General features: G+C 42.6%; 1 protein-coding gene across 1 annotated transcript in view; it reads left to right on the top strand.

The window, feature by feature from the left end:
* The window catches only part of LOC106137259 (dnaJ homolog subfamily C member 13), a 31,075-nt gene extending 11,828 nt beyond the window's left edge, over positions 1-19,247 (top strand). Inside the window, exons 14-38 of the mRNA XM_060949805.1 lie at positions 31-239; positions 773-932; positions 1,204-1,304; positions 1,747-1,930; positions 2,045-2,247; positions 3,638-3,758; positions 3,939-4,103; positions 4,485-4,655; positions 5,291-5,473; positions 6,259-6,450; positions 6,757-6,892; positions 7,321-7,508; positions 7,946-8,137; positions 8,668-8,851; positions 9,381-9,538; positions 10,098-10,319; positions 11,259-11,391; positions 11,703-11,966; positions 12,642-12,754; positions 13,481-13,653; positions 14,419-14,656; positions 15,231-15,398; positions 15,561-15,707; positions 16,162-16,384; positions 16,802-19,247. Of these exons, the coding sequence (XP_060805788.1) occupies positions 31-239; positions 773-932; positions 1,204-1,304; positions 1,747-1,930; positions 2,045-2,247; positions 3,638-3,758; positions 3,939-4,103; positions 4,485-4,655; positions 5,291-5,473; positions 6,259-6,450; positions 6,757-6,892; positions 7,321-7,508; positions 7,946-8,137; positions 8,668-8,851; positions 9,381-9,538; positions 10,098-10,319; positions 11,259-11,391; positions 11,703-11,966; positions 12,642-12,754; positions 13,481-13,653; positions 14,419-14,656; positions 15,231-15,398; positions 15,561-15,707; positions 16,162-16,384; positions 16,802-16,875 (4,302 nt within the window). The 3' untranslated portion in view covers positions 16,876-19,247. The remainder of the gene's footprint in view (positions 1-30; positions 240-772; positions 933-1,203; positions 1,305-1,746; positions 1,931-2,044; positions 2,248-3,637; positions 3,759-3,938; positions 4,104-4,484; positions 4,656-5,290; positions 5,474-6,258; positions 6,451-6,756; positions 6,893-7,320; positions 7,509-7,945; positions 8,138-8,667; positions 8,852-9,380; positions 9,539-10,097; positions 10,320-11,258; positions 11,392-11,702; positions 11,967-12,641; positions 12,755-13,480; positions 13,654-14,418; positions 14,657-15,230; positions 15,399-15,560; positions 15,708-16,161; positions 16,385-16,801) is intronic.
* Positions 19,248-19,348: the final 101 nt, after the last annotated feature.

Below are 19,348 nucleotides of genomic sequence, written 5' to 3'. Positions count from 1 at the left end.
GTTTCTGACGTTTTTTTGTTTTCTTCTTAGACACGCGAAGAACTACGTAACGCCTTAGAAAACGAACTGCGTGCGTTCACAAGCGACCGGGATGCCGCTGGCGGAATCCTCACATCTTGGAACCACGCGGAATTGGAAGTGCAGTACCAGTGCTTACAGAATGAGGTCAAGATTGGTGACTACTATCTCAGGATCCTGTTGGAACAAAGGGACAATGATGACAGTCCTATTAGAAAGTCGTAAGTTTTTTTTCGGATAGAATAACCACTAGGAAAATAACCTTAAGGTCACACGGGGAGTTGGAAGTGCAGTTCCAGTGCTTGTAAAACGAGGTCACGATTGGAAACAATTCTGAGGATCTTATTGGAACAAAGGGATAACGATGACAGTCCTATTAGGAAGTCGTGATTTTTTATGGTAGAGAAAAGTTACTAAACATCTTGGAAACATGCGGAATTGGAAGTGAGTACCACTGTTTGCAGAATGAGGTCAAGATTGGGGAACATAGGAACAAAGGGAAAGAGGGAGAGTTGTGACTTATATTTTTTTAAACCAAATGTTAGAATATCCAGTACCAGAACGAGGTCAAGTTTGGGGATATTGCTAAATTCATTGAAATCAGAATAAAATGCAAATAGCATACTTGCAATTAAGTGCACTTGTCACAGCATTTTAGACCATCTTAGATTTTTATTTCAAGGCATCCTGGAAAGATTTTTAAAAATTAATCAAAATTGGATGAATCAAATAAAAGGTTGAACTTTCTTCACAGTTACGAGTTCTTCAACGATCTCTACCATCGTTTCCTGTCGACGCCCAAAGTGGAGATGAAGTGTATGTGCTTGCAAGCCATGACTATTGTATACGGACGGTATTACGAAGATATCGGACCATTCGCCGATACAAAGTACATCGTGCAGATGTTAGATAGGGTAAGGTATATTTTTTATGCTTTTTTAAGTACCAGATTTTGTCAGAAGCACTCTTTTTAGTAACATTATATGCGATTATTGACGGTCTGTTTGGTGTAATGTTAGTATTCCTGCTATAAAACCACAGGCCTCAAGTTCAAACACCGTTTTTCGAGCACATTTGAGCTCCGAGTCTTACAACAAATTTATAAGATTTCTACGAGTTTCATCATTCACTAACTACTCAATTTTAATTAAAACTTAGAAAGTTTGTTAATATTTTTTTTTTCAGACTTGCGACAGAATGGAGAGAGACAGATTTGTACAGTTCCTAGCAAAGTTAATATTACATAGGAGAAACGTTAGCGAGATATTAGAATGGAATGGTATTAGGTGAGTGTGCTTTGCTACTATAGGAAGAGATTTAAAACTTTTATAATATCTGTATGAATTAAATTAAATTTGTTTTTTTGAGTTTCCGAGTAGGATTTGCTTAAACATGTTCTAGCGTTAAAACAGTTTTTATTAGGAATTTGTTAATTATTATTAAACTTGGCGCTTGAACTGAATTTTATGTAGGTATTTTAAAATCTTGACTGATTAGTTTATTGCTCCATGTCCATTTGTTTAAGCATGTTTTCTACTTAATCAAATTCAGACATAGGCTAAGTGATGATATTATTAAGTAATTAATTCAGACAAGTGAAATAGCAATAAGCTATTTCCTAAATTATTCTGAATTCGTTTCCGAATCATTATTTTATTATACCGAATACAGTTCAGTAGATTGTGCTTTTTCCAGATTAGCCGCAACTTTTTTTTTTGTTATTTACAGAATCCTAGTAGAACTAATGACATTAGCCCACTTACACACGTCGCGGGCGACGGTCCCCACTCAGAGTAACGTCATAGAGGGTCCCGCGCAGACTACTGATCCCAAGGGATCTGACAGGGAGTGGTACTACAACGTGGAGCAGGGGGACAAAGTGCAGAGGGTTGGCCCTGTCAGTTTTCAACAGGTAATCGCCTCTTCTAAAGGTTCTAAAGGGGAAATTTACGATTAACGAAAAAATTAAATGAACTTTTCCATTGACCGTTTCCATGTTATGTTAAAACAAATGATAATTTTCCAGCTGAAAGAGTTGTACCAATCCGGGCAAATAAACAACAAGACGAAATGCTGGGCGAACAGTATGGAAGGCTGGCGGGCGATAGGCAGCGTCCCGCAACTCAAGTGGACTCTAGTGTCCCGGGGGAGCGCCGTGCTGGACGAGAGCGCGCTGGCCGCCACCGTGCTGGACCTCTTGATCTCGTGCGCCAGATACTACCCCAGCAGGTATGCTAGCTGTGCGGGATAGGCAGCGTCCGCAGCTCAAGGGGACTCTAGTGTCCCGGGGGAGCGCCGTGCTGGACGAGAGCGCGCTGGCCGCCACCGTGCTGGACCTCTTGATCTCGTGCGCCAGATACTACCCCAGCAGGTATGCTAGCTGTGCGGGATAGGCAGCGTCCGCAGCTCAAGGGGACTCTAGTGTCCCGGGGGAGCGCCGTGCTGGACGAGAGCGCGCTGGCCGCCACCGTGCTGGACCTCTTGATCTCGTGCGCCAGATACTACCCCAGCAGGTATGCTAGCTGTGCGGGATAGGCAGCGTCCGCAGCTCAAGGGGACTCTAGTGTCCCGGGGGAGCGCCGTGCTGGACGAGAGCGCGCTGGCCGCCACCGTGCTGGACCTCTTGATCTCGTGCGCCAGATACTACCCCAGCAGGTATGCTAGCTGTGCGGGATAGGCAGCGTCCGCAGCTCAAGGGGACTCTAGTGTCCCGGGGGAGCGCCGTGCTGGACGAGAGCGCGCTGGCCGCCACCGTGCTGGACCTCTTGATCTCGTGCGCCAGATACTACCCCAGCAGGTATGCTAGCTGTGCGGGATAGGCAGCGTCCGCAGCTCAAGGGGACTCTAGTGTCCCGGGGGAGCGCCGTGCTGGACGAGAGCGCGCTGGCCGCCACCGTGCTGGACCTCTTGATCTCGTGCGCCAGATACTACCCCAGCAGGTATGCTAGCTGTGCGGGATAGGCAGCGTCCGCAGCTCAAGGGGACTCTAGTGTCCCGGGGGAGCGCCGTGCTGGACGAGAGCGCGCTGGCCGCCACCGTGCTGGACCTCTTGATCTCGTGCGCCAGATACTACCCCAGCAGGTATGCTAGCTGTGCGGGATAGGCAGCGTCCGCAGCTCAAGGGGACTCTAGTGTCCCGGGGGAGCGCCGTGCTGGACGAGAGCGCGCTGGCCGCCACCGTGCTGGACCTCTTGATCTCGTGCGCCAGATACTACCCCAGCAGGTATGCTAGCTGTGCGGGATAGGCAGCGTCCGCAGCTCAAGGGGACTCTAGTGTCCCGGGGGAGCGCCGTGCTGGACGAGAGCGCGCTGGCCGCCACCGTGCTGGACCTCTTGATCTCGTGCGCCAGATACTACCCCAGCAGGTATGTTATGGTGCTCTTAAAGACATACAGAATGACAAAAGCATCAACTTTTTTATAATTTTCTTCCGTTCTCTACTTTTACTTTGGCTTCTAAACCTGCAAATGTTGGAATATTAAAATGGCGGCGGTCGGTGATGCTTGAGTTATCAACACTTTCACTTGTTCTCAATATTTATTTGTTTCTGTTTTCAGCTTATTCCAAAATAGTGTAATTAATTTCAGATAGTGAAAGTAAATCGTTATTTCCATTGCAGAGACGAAGAAGACGCGGTAATCAGACCGCTGCCGAAAATAAAGCGAATGTTATCAGAGCCGGCGTGTTTGGCGCACGTTGTACAGTTATTGTTAACGTTCGATCCCATACTCGTAGAAAAGGTAACTATCCTTCTGACCTTAGTCTCTCTTAGACTCTTCTAATTTCTCCTTTTATATTATACCGATTTATATGTATGTTCATTACAGCCCTTACAAACCCTGTCATCGGACTCAAATACCTCACTCAAATAGAGGTTATACTTAAGTTATAACAATAAAGTAGATATTATTTATTTGCAGGTGGCAACACTGTTATACGAGGTGATGCAAGACAACCCAGAAATTTCTAAGTTATATCTAACGGGCGTTTTCTACTTCATGCTGTTATATACGGGCTCGAATTTATTGCCTATCGCGAGGTTCTTGCGACTGACGCATATGAAGCAAGCTTTTAGAGCGGATCAGGTTAGTTTTGAGTAGTAATTAATATCTTTTGCAGTTGCAACACCAACAAGTTTATTCACATAAATAACGTCGCTTTTTTAACCGATGTGTTTGTTCTTGTTTTAACTATTACTTGGTGACAGCGGTGGGATAACTGCGTGTGTCATTCAATGAGTTAGGTATTTCTCTTATGACTTGGATATTATAGAACAAATCAAATGTGTTGTTTATGGAAGAATAAATAGAATCCGGAATAGTAAATAGAGCTTCTAAATTGCTCTTTCCATGCATGTTGTACCGGGTCTCAGTTAACAAATGAAGCGGCATCAAAATTTCTTATGTTGGTTTGTGTCAAGCAGGAAGCTGTGCCGAGCAATATTTAATTTTTCTCTATATTTTCAGACGACCTCAGACATAATGCAGCGTTCTATCCTGGGCCAGTTGTTGCCGGAAGCCATGGTGTGTTACCTGGAAAACCACGGAGCTGAGAAGTTCGCGCAGATCTTCTTAGGAGAGTGGGACACGCCCGAGGCGATATGGAGCTCCGAAATGAGGAATTTGCTCATGATGAAGGTGGGGATTAGGTGTTTAAAAGCTGTAGAATGTTAAAGCAGTTAGCATAAAAGTTCGTCGTTGATGATTTGTAAATACAAATTACAACAAAGCAGAATCGGCGGTTGATTTACGTGTATCAGTATATTTTATAGCTTACACAAGTATTTAACCTTGTCCCATTTTAGCGTTTAGGATTCCAGCGAATAGAAACCTTTGGCTCAGTAGTATAGACCCATGGGGGAGACGCTGGGGAAACTGATTGCCTGATAATGCCGTGCATCATTCCTAAGCTAGTCATTGATATTGCATGAATAAGCCGCAGCGAAAAATGTTTTGGTATGACAATCGCTTTCGCTACAAAAGAAAGATTAAGCCGATGTTACAACGGAGATTATTGTAGGCAACCTTCTTGGTATACGCCATAGCAACGGTTGCTATGATTTTGTTTGTTACAAATATGTAAAAAAAAATTTTTTTTGTCAAAGATTATGAATTTTTACGTTGAATAATAAAGACATTTTAAACTGATTATTTTCTCCTTCTATCTTCTGTAGGAATAAATAACTAAATAAATAAATTTCAAAAGAAGACGTTAAATTTCATAACTATTTAATGAAACTTCAAAATAAACTCGATGTAACGTTTGCCGGCAGGTGGCAGCACATATAGGCGAGTTCACGCCGCGGCTGCGGGCGCACATCGCGGCCCGCTACCCGTACCTGGCCGTGCCGGCGGTGCGCTACCCGCAGCTGCAGCACGAGCTGTTCTGCAACATGTTCTACCTGCGGCACCTGTGCGACACGCAGCGGTTCCCCGACTGGCCCATACCGGACCCGGTGGGTACTTTATACTTACACATGGTCACGTCTATATCCCGTGCGGGGTAGACAGAGACAACAGTCTTGAAAGAATAAATGGCCACGTTCAGCTGTTTGGCTCAATGATGGAATTGAGATTCAACTAGTGACAGGTTGCTGGCCCATCGCCTAAAAAAGAATGCCAAGTTTGTAAGCCTATCCCTTAGTCGCCTTTTACGATATCCATGGGAAACAGATGGAGTGGTCCTATTCTTTTTTGTATTGGTGCCAGGAACCACACGGCATATGTGTACTTTATTTTAGGTTTTATTGCAAATTTGAATGCATTTAAGACAGTCTCTTGATGATGTGCAAGGTGAGGTCTAAGGTTGGTACACGCAAGGTCAAATATTAACTATTCACTCTTGCCTTGAAAGTGTTGAAACTTGCATGTATTGGCGACTTGATTTTCGGATAGGATGTCTGGCGGATGATGGATTTGGCAAATCGTGGTGTCGGAAACAACCTGAAATTAAATGGGGGAATCAACCACATGAATGAAATTCCTGTCCACGCCGTGTCATATGATGATGGTTCGGTTTTGGGGGAATCAAGTTTTGTGATTCCAACGCGCACTATTCGAAATGAAACCTGTAGAAAACATGGACTCGCTATGTGGGGAAATTTCAATGTTCTGCTGCATACAAAACAATACAAATTATCTTTATTGATTTATACCTATGCGTATGTTAAGTTTAATTTATCGTTACTTATCAAAATGACAGGAACTTCTATTACATTTACTTATGTGACTTTTTCATCAGGTTCGCCTCCTAAAAGACGTGCTAGAAGCGTGGCGTAAGGAAGTGGAGAAGAAACCTCCATCCATGACGGTGAATGAAGCGTACGAAGCTCTAGGTCTGGACGGCAATGGACCTCATGACGAAGCCGCCGTGAGGAAGGCGTACTATCGCCTCGCGCAACAGTACCATCCTGATAAGAATCCTGAAGGAAGGGTAAATACTTAGAAGATCTTCATAGATCACTTAGAAGTGAAGCGTTTAGATGAGGGAAAACAGGGCGAGGCAACCTGCAGCTTCAGGCAGCTGGATGTCCATGATTCAATCTAGGTTAGGTTCCCCTGGGAACGAAGGTCTGGGGAGAGTTGCTTCGGTGTAAAAACCCAGTGTAGGTAATTATACTCCAGGATTGGTGTTAAAAGCCGCGTTGGAGGAATGTATTGCCAGAGGTTGCTGAGGAGCTTTTTCACTGGGAATTTTATTCTAAGCTGTAGACATTTCTTATTGTGATTTTTTTTCTAGGATCGCTTCGAGGCCGTGAACCAAGCGTACGAGTTCTTATGTAGTCGGAACGTATGGACGGGCGACGGACCGAACGCGAACAATATTGTTCTTATACTGCGAACGCAGACTATCCTATTCCAGAGGTATTCCGATGGTAAGTGTTCTAAAGTTTTAACTATATCTAGTTTTAATTATAGTGGTGTTTTCTCATGAAAACTAGACAAAAAAATATTTTTGATTCCATTCTGGCTTGTTCGACGTAAATATCCGATTTTGACTTGAAGGTTTCTCATATAAATTGTGACATGGTTTTGAAAGTTTATACGCCTTCTACTCTTTTAATGCCATATTTCGAGTTCATTCGCACTAGTGTAGACGTTGGATGAACGTTTATTAATTTTAACACTGCGTGGAAACCGCGTTTTTTTTCAGTCGTTGATGGGATGCGGCGCCACTTGATGTGTGTTTGAGCGGTAAAATTTGCGACGTGAACTTTGTGTTATCGCGACATTGTTGCTTGTTGTATGCCTTCCTGATTATATGGCCGAAATTATTAAACTTTATTTTCATAATTTCCCGCAGTGTTAGCACCGTACAAGTACGCCGGCTACCCGCAGCTCCTGCGCACCGCTCGCCTGGAAGCGGAAGCGGAGTCGCTGTTCGCCCGCTCCACCACCGCGCTGCTGCCGCCCGCCATAGAGCTGGCGCTGGCCACCGTGCGCTGCTCCGCGCTCAACGCCGAGCAGCTGCGGAGGGAAGGCGGCCTGCAGGTCTCTCAGTGCAGTCTTTGTGATAGCAGTCGCCGCTAAATATATATCTATCTCTTTTATTGTGAAATCCTGTTTACAACATTATGACGTCACGTTGACGTCATCCTTCTGGTGTCAGTCCTGGCTGTTTTCTCACCTCTCTTTAATGAATAAGCCGGGGGAGTCTTTGAGAAAATAATAGTTTTTTTTTATACGAAGCGATTTCCGTCTGTCTTTAGCCACTTAAGTAGGCGAACCATATACGTACCATGATTGTATCATACATACATACATACATAAATTCACGCCTCTTTCCCGAAGGGGTAGGCAGAGACTACCTCTTTCCACTTGCCACGATCTCTGCATTGTATCATGGTTAAATTATTTCCCCCTTTTTTGCAAGTAAAGCAAACACAGCGCTGTGGACAAGCTTAACATAATTCTAATCCCCCGTGCAGGTTCTGCACGAGGCGCTGTCGCGCTGCGTGCCGATGCTGGGCAGCGCGCGGCGCGGCGACGAGCTGAGCGCGCTGGTGTGCGCGCACGCGGCGCGCTGCTTCGCCGTGGCGGCCGCCTTCCCCGCCGCCCGCCGCGAGTGCGCCGCGCTGCCGGCGCTGGCCGCCGACCTCGTGCCGCTGCTCGGCAGGCCGGTGAGGAGACATACATACATATGGTCACGTCTATATCCCTTGCGGGGTAGACAGAGCCAACAGTCTTGAAAAGGCTGAATGGCCACGTTCAGCTATTTGGCTTAATGATAGAATTGAGATTCAAAGAAAGAGATGGAGTGGTCCTATTCTTTTTTGCATTGGTGCCGGGAACCACACAGTGAGGAGACATTACATTCATTTCTCTCAGCATCAATGTTGTCGCTCTAATGGTAGAAGATCTTCCTTCCTCCGATATGCACGAAAGCAGTAAGAGAGCATTTGGATTTGGTTAAGCAAACGCCTCGAAATCAGTGTCAATAGTTACATAAAGTTTTGTAAGTTCTATGCATCATAGCTGGTTATTTGTGAAAGAAGTTTTCCCTTCCGAAGGATCGATTTTTAATAGGACTTCGCGAATTGCTTCTATGGTACATTAGATCAAACGAAAAAGTTAATTTAGCATTTTTCTGTGTGATAATCTCGTTTTGTACCCTTAATTATTGAGAAATTAATCGGCAAATTGTTTTCAGCAACTGGGCGACACGGCGTGCGCCGGCGCCGAGGCCATAGCGGCGTTGTGTTCGGACGCCACGTGCCGCGGCGCCCTGGCCAGGGCCGGCGCCCTGCACGCCCTGCTGCCCGCCGTACTGCAGTACGACTACACGCTCGCCGAGTGCGGGCTGCAGGCCGAGCGCGACTCCAACAAGCAGGCAGGTTTCTGGGGATGTATATAATAAAGGCAGAACGGTTAAGGTCCATTTCCACAGCATTCCAGAACGTGTTTCCAACAAGCAGGCAGGTTTCTGGGGATGTATATAATAAAGGCAGAACGGTTAAGGTCCATTTCCACAGCATTCCAGAACGTGTTTCCAACAAGCAGGCAGGTTTCTGGGGATGTATATAATAAAGGCAGAACGGTTAAGGTCCATTTCCACAGCATTCCAGAACGTGTTTACTCTGGTCGCTTAATCACATTCGTCCGTTTCCAAATCGCCAACGGAGCTGCGGTTTTCAATCGGTAATAAATCTATGTTCCGAAAGTGTAAACTTTGTGCAATGCATACATTTAGTACATTTGCTTGTGTCAGCATTTAACGTATGTACGCCGCGTCGCTACCTACTTTTAGTACACAAGTATCTATTAATAAAAGGTGTACCTATTGTTTAGATATAGACTGTACAAACAAAGTAATTAACTTTGTTTTTTTTTCATTCTAAATGCATCTTACTTTTTTGCAGGAAGTAGCAAATCTGCTTGCGAAGCAGTGTGTGACGGCCCTAGCAGCAATGTACGGCCCTCACGAGACGCCGTCGGATTGCGACGAGCACATCACACACGCTTTGCACACATTACTCACGCCGTACTTGTGTTCGAGACTGGCCGATGGGGACCTTCACGAGGTAAACGGCAACGGATATACTGACAAAATAACGTAATTTATATAGAAACAGCGACGAACACATCTCAGACTATAGACGCTGAATGAAACTAATTTTAACGTATTATTAATGTAGAAAGAAATAAAAAGAAACCAATTAAAAGTACCGTGTGGGAACCACAAAAAAGCACCAATACAAAAAAGAATAGAACCACTCCATTTCTTTCCCATGGATGTCGTAAAAGGCGACTAAGGGATAGGCTCACAAACTTGGGATTCTTTTTTAGGCGATAGTCTAGCAACCTGTCACTATTTGAATCTCAATTCTATCATTAAGCCAAATAGCTGAACGTGGCCATTCAGTCTTTTCCAGACTGTTGGCTCTGTCTACCCCGCAAGGGATATAGACGTGACCATATGTATGTATGTATGTAAAAGTAAAAGAGGCTTTTTGAGATGTAACATCGATGTAAAGATCCCTTAAGAGCTCTTTTACAACCAACATTTAAATCCGTAAAAATGTGTTCTATTAAGAAGTACACAAATACTCCTAAAACTTATCACTGATTTCCTCTTTTCAGCTCCTAAAAACGATCACGTCCAACTGGCGTACACCTTACCTGGTGTGGGACAACAGCACCCGCGGGGAGCTGCGCGAGGTGTTGCGCGACATCAAACCGGACTCCACGGAGTCCCAGGGTCCACTCGTGCCGGAGTTCTCGTACACGGCCCACGAGAAACTCGTGCCGGTCGGCGGCGTGTATATTGATATTTATAACGATCAGCCCGACTTTCCTATACAGGTAATTTTAATTATTTTACAATTGGATAGAATAGAATAGATTCAAAATTCAATTTTTTTTATTCATTATTATAGGATACTTCATATCGCTTAATAATTGTCGAAACGTATGTTTTAACAACATTGGTTGACGTCAAATAAATTACTTTAAACTAAGTTTACTGCCGCTTCCAAGGCGTCAGTGCAGAAGAAGCGGTAACAAACTGCTCTGCAGCATTTTCTTACATACATACATGCATACATATGGTCACGTCTATATCTCTTGCGGGGTAGACAGAACCAGCAGTCTTGAAAAGACTGAATGGCCACGTTCAGCTATTTGGCTTAATGATAGAATTGAGATTCAAATAGTGACAGGTTGCTAACCCATCGCCTAAAAAAGAATCCCAAGTTTGTATCCCTTAATCGCCTTTTAGAATAGATTATATTTTCAAAATTGGATACAAGGTATCACTTATTGACGGTCACATCACTTAAATCTAATTATAACTACTATCGCTTCTAATGCGCATGTGTAGAAGAAGCGGCGGAACAAACTACACGTCAGAATATAATTACTATGACTGTCAAACATTACATAGTTAAAAGCTACCAGCAGTGAAATTTCATTTATGTAGTCCTCGTACGTGTGGGATCTTTCTTAGCTATTATAGATCGTTATCCATCTGATTTTAGTGTTTTTTTTTGTCCAATTTGCCTGGATTTCGGCATCTACAGTTTACCATCCATATTTCTAGTGACATCAAGCTTGGATTTTTTCGATCGGAGGCGGCAAGGCCATACACTTGTTCTACATATGAGTGCACTGTGTTCTTAAAAGTATTTCATTAAATCATTCACTGTTAGTAATAGGTTAATTTCTTTTACTTTTACTTTTTTCATGTAGTTTTTCCTGAAAGTTGAAAACTTCAAATAATCATCTAGTTTTCTTCCCTTGCAGAATCCCCAGCAGTTCATTCTGGACCTGCTCAAGTACCTGCAGACAGAAACCCAATCCGATATGACTGCGGAGAGGGTTCACCATATCACGCTCGCCCTTACCGCCGTGGCGAATGTTATTATTAAGAATCCAGGTTAGTTGTTTAATAATTTCCTGCTGTATTTATATGCGTGCACAGATAAATGCGAATTAAGCTGAAAAACCAAATTTTGTTTAGTATATTGCTATTCTGCTAACTCTTCTATCTCTGATGGTCGGCGGGGTCCCCCGAATATACGGTTCCATTTGTCGTAGATATGTTTGATACAACATTATCCAAGCGTTATACTATGTCATTTTGTCTTCCTTCTTCTCCTATATTATGAGACTTAATTAACCAAACAAGTTTCATCGTAAAACGTTACGGGGCAGGTGCGAGTTACTAAATGTTTGTTCGTTTTTCAGGTGTCGAAATCCAGTGCATCGGGCAGTTCGGTCTCATATTCGGACTTCTATCAGCTCGTGCGCATCCGCCTTTACAAGACGCCGCCTTACGTTGCGTCTTGGCCGTAGCTGGCAGTCGAGAATGTGTTGAAGATATAGCCGCTTCTGGCGTCTTGGGACATTTGCTAGCCTTGCTGCCAGTGAGGCCGCCTAAGGCAGAAGCGTTGGCAGCGTTGGCGGCCCTGTTGGCCAATACTGCGCTAGTCAAGGAGGCGTTGGCTAAAGGTAGGTTTGACACTAATTCGAAGTAATTTTACTTACTTTCTTAGTCATGCCGCGGGAATGTGTGGAAGATATTGGTGCTTTGGGTGTTTTGGGACATTTGCTAGCCTTGCTGGCAGTAAGGCCGCCTAAGGCAGAAGCGTTGGCCGCGTTGGCGGCTCTGTTGGCCAATACTGCGCTAGTCAAGGAGGCGTTGACTAAAGGTAGGTTTGACACTAATTCGAAGCCACTTTACTTACTTTCTTAGTCATGCCACGGGAATGTGTGGAAGATATAGGTGTATTTGGGAGTTTTGGGACATTTGCTAGCCTTGCTGCCAGTAAGGCCGCCTAAGGCAGAAGCGTTGGCAGCGTTGGCGGCTCTGTTGGCCAATACTGCGCTAGTCAAGGAGGCTTTGGCTAAAGGTAGGTCTTATTTGAAGCTTTTTTACCTGCTTTCCTGGTACTCATACACGATTGAATGGAAGATATAGCAGCCTCTGGAGTCTTGCGACATTGGTATCCTTACTGGGAGTAAGGCTGCTTAAGGCAGAAGCATTGACAACCGGTCTGATAAGGAAAGACTTGAAGTCATCTAGTCATCTCATTTAATCATGGAAGTCATATCATTTATGTCCTAATTACCATCATGTGATTAAATTACATGTGTGATTAAGTGTCATATTTTGTGTTTGTTCAGGTGCTGTGATATACCTACTAGATCTGTTCTGCAATAGTAAGTTACCAGAAATAAGAGAAGCCGCGGTAGAACTTCTAGCGCGTATGATGTCGGACAAACTGCATGGGCCCAAGGTATGTTGAGATAAAATATGAAGAATTTATGACACTTTGAAAAGTATAAGAGAAGTGGCGTGATATGTTTTAATCTTACAAAATTGGTAAGACACGTCGCGTCAGAACATTCCTTCATACTAAATATTCTCTCTGTGAAAAGGTTAAAAGCGGGGAAAGATAATAATTTGCATTGGGTTTTGATAGTAATAAACTTGTAGGCATCCATTATGAAAGGAGTTTTGATATTCTGTATTGTGGGGATCGCGGCAAGACGCTTACGCAGCGAAATGTCCGTATTCGGCCGCCCTGTGCGCGGGCGCTCGCCTGACGTCACAGGGTCTTCAAGGTTACATTGTATAACAATTTTAACCAGTGAATATCGTGGTTCAGTCAATGATATACAAACCTCTAAAGTACAAATGATACACACCCAATCCAGGTTCATGGTCGTCAGGAATATCTCGAAATCTTATAGAGGTGAGAATAAGAGAGACTAAGGAATAGGCTTATAAAATTGCGATCCTTTTTTTAGGCGATTGGCTAGCAACCTGTCACTATTTGGATCTCAATTCCATCATTAAGTCTAGCAGCTGATCGTGGCCATTCAGTCTTTTCGGGACTATTGGCTCTGTCTATCCCGTAAGGGATATAGATATGACTATATGTTATGTATGTGAGAATATAGTAAAAGACGCCAGGAGGATAGATGACCGGGTTAAAGATAAAACGTGAATTTGTCTGTAGGTCCGCCTCACGATATCTCGGTACGTGCCCGGCGTGTTCGCGGAAGCGATGCGCGAGGCGAGCGCGGCGAGCGCGCTGAGCATGTTCGACGCGCAGCACGAGCACCCCGAGCTCGTGTGGAGCGACGACGCCCGGCTGAGGGTCGTCCGCCATGTGGCCAGGCTGCGAGACAGGTAATTTTATTATTTATACTAGCTTCCGTCCGCGCGGATGTTGGTCTTCGCGTGGATGGTTTATTTCTCCATTTTGAGTAACTCTGACAATGACATCTTATAAATATCTATTGGACCCAAATACGGCTAGGCTTCGCCTAGATGTTTCGATGTTCTAGTAAGAGAAGATCGCTTAAACTGAAAAATTAAGATTTATGTTTTTCTGCGTATTTTTCCAGGATAAAAAGTATCCCATTTTATGCCCAGGATAATAAGGTATAAATTTATTAATCACATATTTGGGTTTGGTGTCGATCCAGTAACACCCCCCGCTATTTATTTTTTCAATATTTTCAATGTACAGAATTGACCCTTCTACAGATTTATTATATGTATAGATACAAAAAAGGTAAAAATATATTGAAGGTCCAACACAAAAACTATTGAACAACGTTTAACTAAAACAGATGGTGAACCTTGAACAAGAAAAGTCCCCTATTCCAGAACTCGAAAGTTTATTTTTCTTTGTTTTCTATAAACCCCAAAATCGTGAGTTGAAATCTCGCAGGAAGCATACTTTACGAAAGTTAATCTGATTATTCAAACTAATATATTTAATCATTTAGGGCTTTGCTGGGCATATGAAATCACAGCGGTTTTAACAAAGATTAAAAGTGCTCGTACAAAGGGAATTTGAGTTTTCAGTCGTCCACGCGACGTTATCGGCACCCAGGAAATCAAACATGAAGTTTAAACTTGCAGTAATATATATATATTTCTTTTCAGTCACCAATCTAACCAACTCCGCGATCCGAACGCCACATTCGAGGACAGAGAAGCCTTAGAGCGAGCCGCTAGCGGTGGCAACGAAGAGACCTGGGCACCCCCCGGGGAAGTGGTAGTGGCCGGAGTGTACCTCAAGTTGTACCTCCAAACACCACACTGGAACCTAAGAAGTCCAAAGAAGTTCCTACAGGAACTGTTGACTGAAACCTTCGCGTCAATTAATAAGGATTCTACAGATGTGAGTTTGGTTTTGTCTTTGGTTGATTATGTATAAGGGTCATTATTTCTGGTTCTGGTAAGTGGAGGTAATGAAGAAACCGGAGCACCTTTCAGGGAAGTGGCGGTGGCATCTCCAAGGTGCTTTAGAGAGGGAATGGTTTTAAGTGTAATATGTACACAAGTTGGGATGTTTGTGTGACTTGTGGTTTCCGGCACCATATAAAAATGTATAGAACCACTCCTTCTCTTTCCCATGGATGTTATAAAAAACGACAAAGGGATAGGCTTATAAACTTAGGATTCGTCTTTAAGGCGATGGGTTAGCAACCTGTCACTATTTGAATTTTAATTATGTCATCATGCCATAAAAATGTTGGCTCTGTCTACCCCTCAAGGGATATAGACGTGACTATTTGTGTATGTATTGTATGTATTGAAGCACAAAATGATAGAAATATGACCTGCATACACAAAGGAGTGATTTCGTTTAGTCTTTATTACGAGTATATATCGGATTTCCTAAAAACTACGGCTGCTGGGCGTTCATCATCAGATTGACGAAGATTTCACTAATTCGTAATCTATAATTTCAGGGTAGTCGCGGCGACGTGTGCGCCCGCGCTTTAGCCGTACTGTTGCGCTCCAAGCCAGCGCTGGCCGAGACCTGTGCCCAGCTCGGGGAGATGCCACGATTAGTGAGATTGCTGCCCAGTTGTCCACGTCACGCCGTGCCAGTACTGGCCGCATTGGCTGATACACAGGTGATGATATAGCTGTAGTTTATGGTAGAGTAATATCCCTCTACTTCTTCCTATAGATTATGTTTTCTTTAAAGAAAAATGCCACGCGCTTTAGCTGTATAAAGTTGTTTCAAGCCAGCTAAAAATCCCCAAACTGGAGTACGAGTAATTTGTAATTTTCAGGCGTGCGTGACAGCACTAGCACAGACAGACGCCATGGCCGGCGTGAAGAGCGCAATAAAGTCGTGTCGCGAGATCGTTGGCTGCGCGTGCGAGGCGCTCGCCGCCATCTTCAACAGCAACGCCAACACCGACCCCCTCGTGCATCAGGTATTGAAGTACATACATATAGTTACTTCTATATTCCCGGGGTAGCCGAAGCTGACACTCTTGGAAAGACTGATAGGCCACGTTCAGCTGTTTGGCTCAATGATAGATTCAATTGAGATTAAAATAATGACAGGTTGTTGGCCCATTAAGAGGAATCTCGTTTATAAGTTTTAGTCGCCTTTTACGACATCCGTGGGAAAGAGATTAAGTGTTCGCGTGAAAAACTGTCGCTTTTTTGCCTTTTATTAAGACCTGAAACGGGACAGTGATAGTTTTTTGCGCGATAATAACGGCGTCGCGCGTTTAATACTAAGGATTATGATGGAAACTGACTATTTTTCTATTGCTACAACATGCTGGTGCTCGTATCTGTTACGCCTTCTATGGATAAAGGATCCTGTTCAAAGTCACTTCGCGACGAGATTATTAACGTGACATTTGTATGACCTACCAGGCATTAGAGTGCGACCTGGTCGGCGAGCTGCTGTCGCTGCTGGAGACGCGGCTGGACGGGCACACGGCGGCGCGGCTGGTGGGCGCGCTCAAGGCCATGGGGCGCTCCGCCGCGCACGGCGCGCGCGTGCGCGGCGTGCTGGCGCGCAGCCCCGTGTGGGAGCAGTACGCGGCGCAGCGCCACGACCTGTTCATCACGCCGGCGCCGCACCACGCCCTCGCTGGTAATCTCACTCGCACGGGCGTTATACATGGGCGACCGAGCGGTGCCCGGTGGACGTCATTGAAAAACACCAAAAACGATTAGAAAATCCATTGACGTTACTAAAAAACAAATTGGTGGATGTCAGAAAAACAATCATCTAGATTCTCACCACGTTTTGTTTGTTTTTCGTGTTGACACGATGACGCCCTGCTAAAATATGGCCCGTAGGTGTCTCGTACTTTTTAGTAACATGCTTAGGCCCCATTGCCCTCAAGTGATTGCCTGTCGGTGAGTTGTATCCTTAAGTATAATTTTAAGGGAGTACTCTCCAGACAGTGTTTAAAAAACCTTATTGTCAGGTGGACCAGATTCTTTCTGAAACATGTGTTGTTTATTTTCGATACAGCATTGTTAAGTATAAGAATTTGTTCCCCAGGCATCCCGCAGTCGGCCGGCTACCTCACAGCGCCCCCCAGCGACATCCCCGCGCAGCCGCCTCCGATCGACTGACCGCACACACCGTACACACATCCCCTTCAACACTGACACACACAGGCACCTCCCACATTGCATACATACTATATAATCATGTTTTTGTGGTAGACAGAGCCAACAGTCTCGTAAAGACTGAATGGCCGCGTTCAGCTGTATGGCACAATGATGGAATTCATGCATGCGACGATTCTTCTGGATGTGTCAAGGTAAATTTATTGAAGCCTTATTTCACTTGCAATAATTAATGAATGCAATGAATTGATACTAAGAGTACATATAGAGTTTTTTATGGTTTGTAAATAGATTAAAATTAGCGTGGGCAAAAATTTGTTAGTTAACTGTTGATGTCATTTTGATTAATCAAATCCTAAAACTTACATAATGTTAAGAGAGCTTTTGTGATTTTAAATCATAGAAAAAAAATGTTGTCACGTTTGTTTTCATACAAATTTTTCACACATTTCTGTCGAATGCCTATCGCTATTGTCAATAAGTATGATTTTCAATGCAACATGTTTGTTTGTAAAATTGTCTCGAATTTAAAGCCAAAATAAATTTTCAAAATTTAAACAACGCTGTGTACATCGTATGGCTTTTAATGTATTGTATATATTATACTGATGAAATCCCGATCTTCAGGTCGTCACGCATTATACTGTACTTATGTATAAATATTTTAAGGCCATTCCTCTAGGTCTAATATATTGTAAATTATTCGAATCGGAAAGGTTGGACGGCAAAACCGAGGAGTTCTATTATAAACATGACCTATTTCAAAACGTTTCAGATACGAGTTATATTCATTCGACTTAAAACATAAATAGTGTACTAAAACCACTGCGTCATACTAAAAGAAATGCTTAAAAATTAAAAGTATTGATTGATATACTCACACTTTTTCAACTAAGACAAATTTAACAACAACTTTCAATTTTAAGTCCATATATTTAGGGTCCATCTGCGAAAAACATTTGTTTTATACGGGACTAACTACACAGATTGAGCTAGCTTTGAAGTAAGCTCGAGACTATAGCTAGACTCATTATGACCTCCTCACACTAGTGTTGTTTCATTAAAAAAGAACTCTCGGTGACATGACACGATAAGTATTAACAGCCAAAGCTCGTCTGTAGCCACGTGTATCTAGTTATATATATTGTGTATGATCTCCCCTAGAAGGGCTGATGCAGACAGCAAAATAAATAACTTAATAAAAAAAGAAAACAATAAATAGATCAAGCCCGAAAAAAAGGAAGAATAAGTAGTGTCGGTGGTAATTTAATGTCAATAGATTCGATTTTTAATTCAATAACACGATTAGGTAATTTAATTATATACAAACGGCAAAAGTTTAATTTAATATTTAATACTAGCGTCGCATCTCATGAAAAAAAAACATGAAGTCATGCCCACGAGTTTTCTATAGAAGTTTCTTTATTTTGCTGACTGTACAACACTATTCAATATTCCTATATTGCTAGAGTCTAAGATTTATATCATTGTGAGCATAGAATTCGCACTTTTGTATGGTAGAGGATAAATCTGAAATTAGGGATAAATACTCATCTGTTCTTGATTTATTTTATTGTTCGTTTCTTTTAACATTTATTTGAACTTAGAATTCCATTTTCAATTAAATATGAAACTAACACCATATTGTGCGACCATAAAGTCTTGCCATTCCTTTTCATTGGGTCTGATAAAATGTTTATGTTAAAAGACTGACCATTTTTAAAATTCAAAATTTGACTAAAGTCAATGCAACTTTTAATCTAATATTATGCATGTTTTCTTTCCATTCTTATGGTATTTATTCTTATGGTAATTGTTTATTTTGTTTGCATAGCAATTAAAATTAAAACGAAAGAATATTTGCATTTGTTGTGCAAAATTTATAAGGTCTTATTATTTTAAAGAGAGATTTAAAATAAAAGAAAATGTATTATAAAAATATATTCCTAAATTTGAATTATTTGAAAAATATTAACTTATGTTATACAATACAAAAATACCTTTCTTTTAAATCACAGCAATTATAAAAGTACCTTAATTATATATTATCGAAAACAGTTGATTTATTCATATCATAGAGTTATCCGTATATGTGTACGATACTTTACGAACTAATATTATGTTTGCTCATACGAGTACGTCCTAAGTATCGGAAAAGACATGGTTTTCAAATTGTGTGTTCTGGCCTTTAAAATTAGTTTAGTTTTTGTTCCAAGTGATATGTAGACATTTGTAAGTAGCCGATAAAGGCGGGAACACACGCTCTGAAGAAAGGACAGGAAATTCAATGGAATTTATCGAGAAATGATTCGAATATGGATATTTTTGTATTTAGTATAAGCGTCGTTGTAAAATACATGAAATTAATATGATTATTTTAGCCTTGTTTTATTGCAAATCCAAGACTTAATCTATAAAATAAATATGACATCAAACATATATAAAACATAGATACAACTGATTTTAATGAATGGCT

Source organism: Amyelois transitella, chromosome 19, assembly GCF_032362555.1.
Source record: "Amyelois transitella isolate CPQ chromosome 19, ilAmyTran1.1, whole genome shotgun sequence".
NCBI classification, from domain to species: Eukaryota; Metazoa; Arthropoda; class Insecta; order Lepidoptera; family Pyralidae; genus Amyelois; species Amyelois transitella.
Note: the sequence above shows the minus strand (reverse complement) of the source record. Positions and strands in the feature narration are given on the sequence as shown.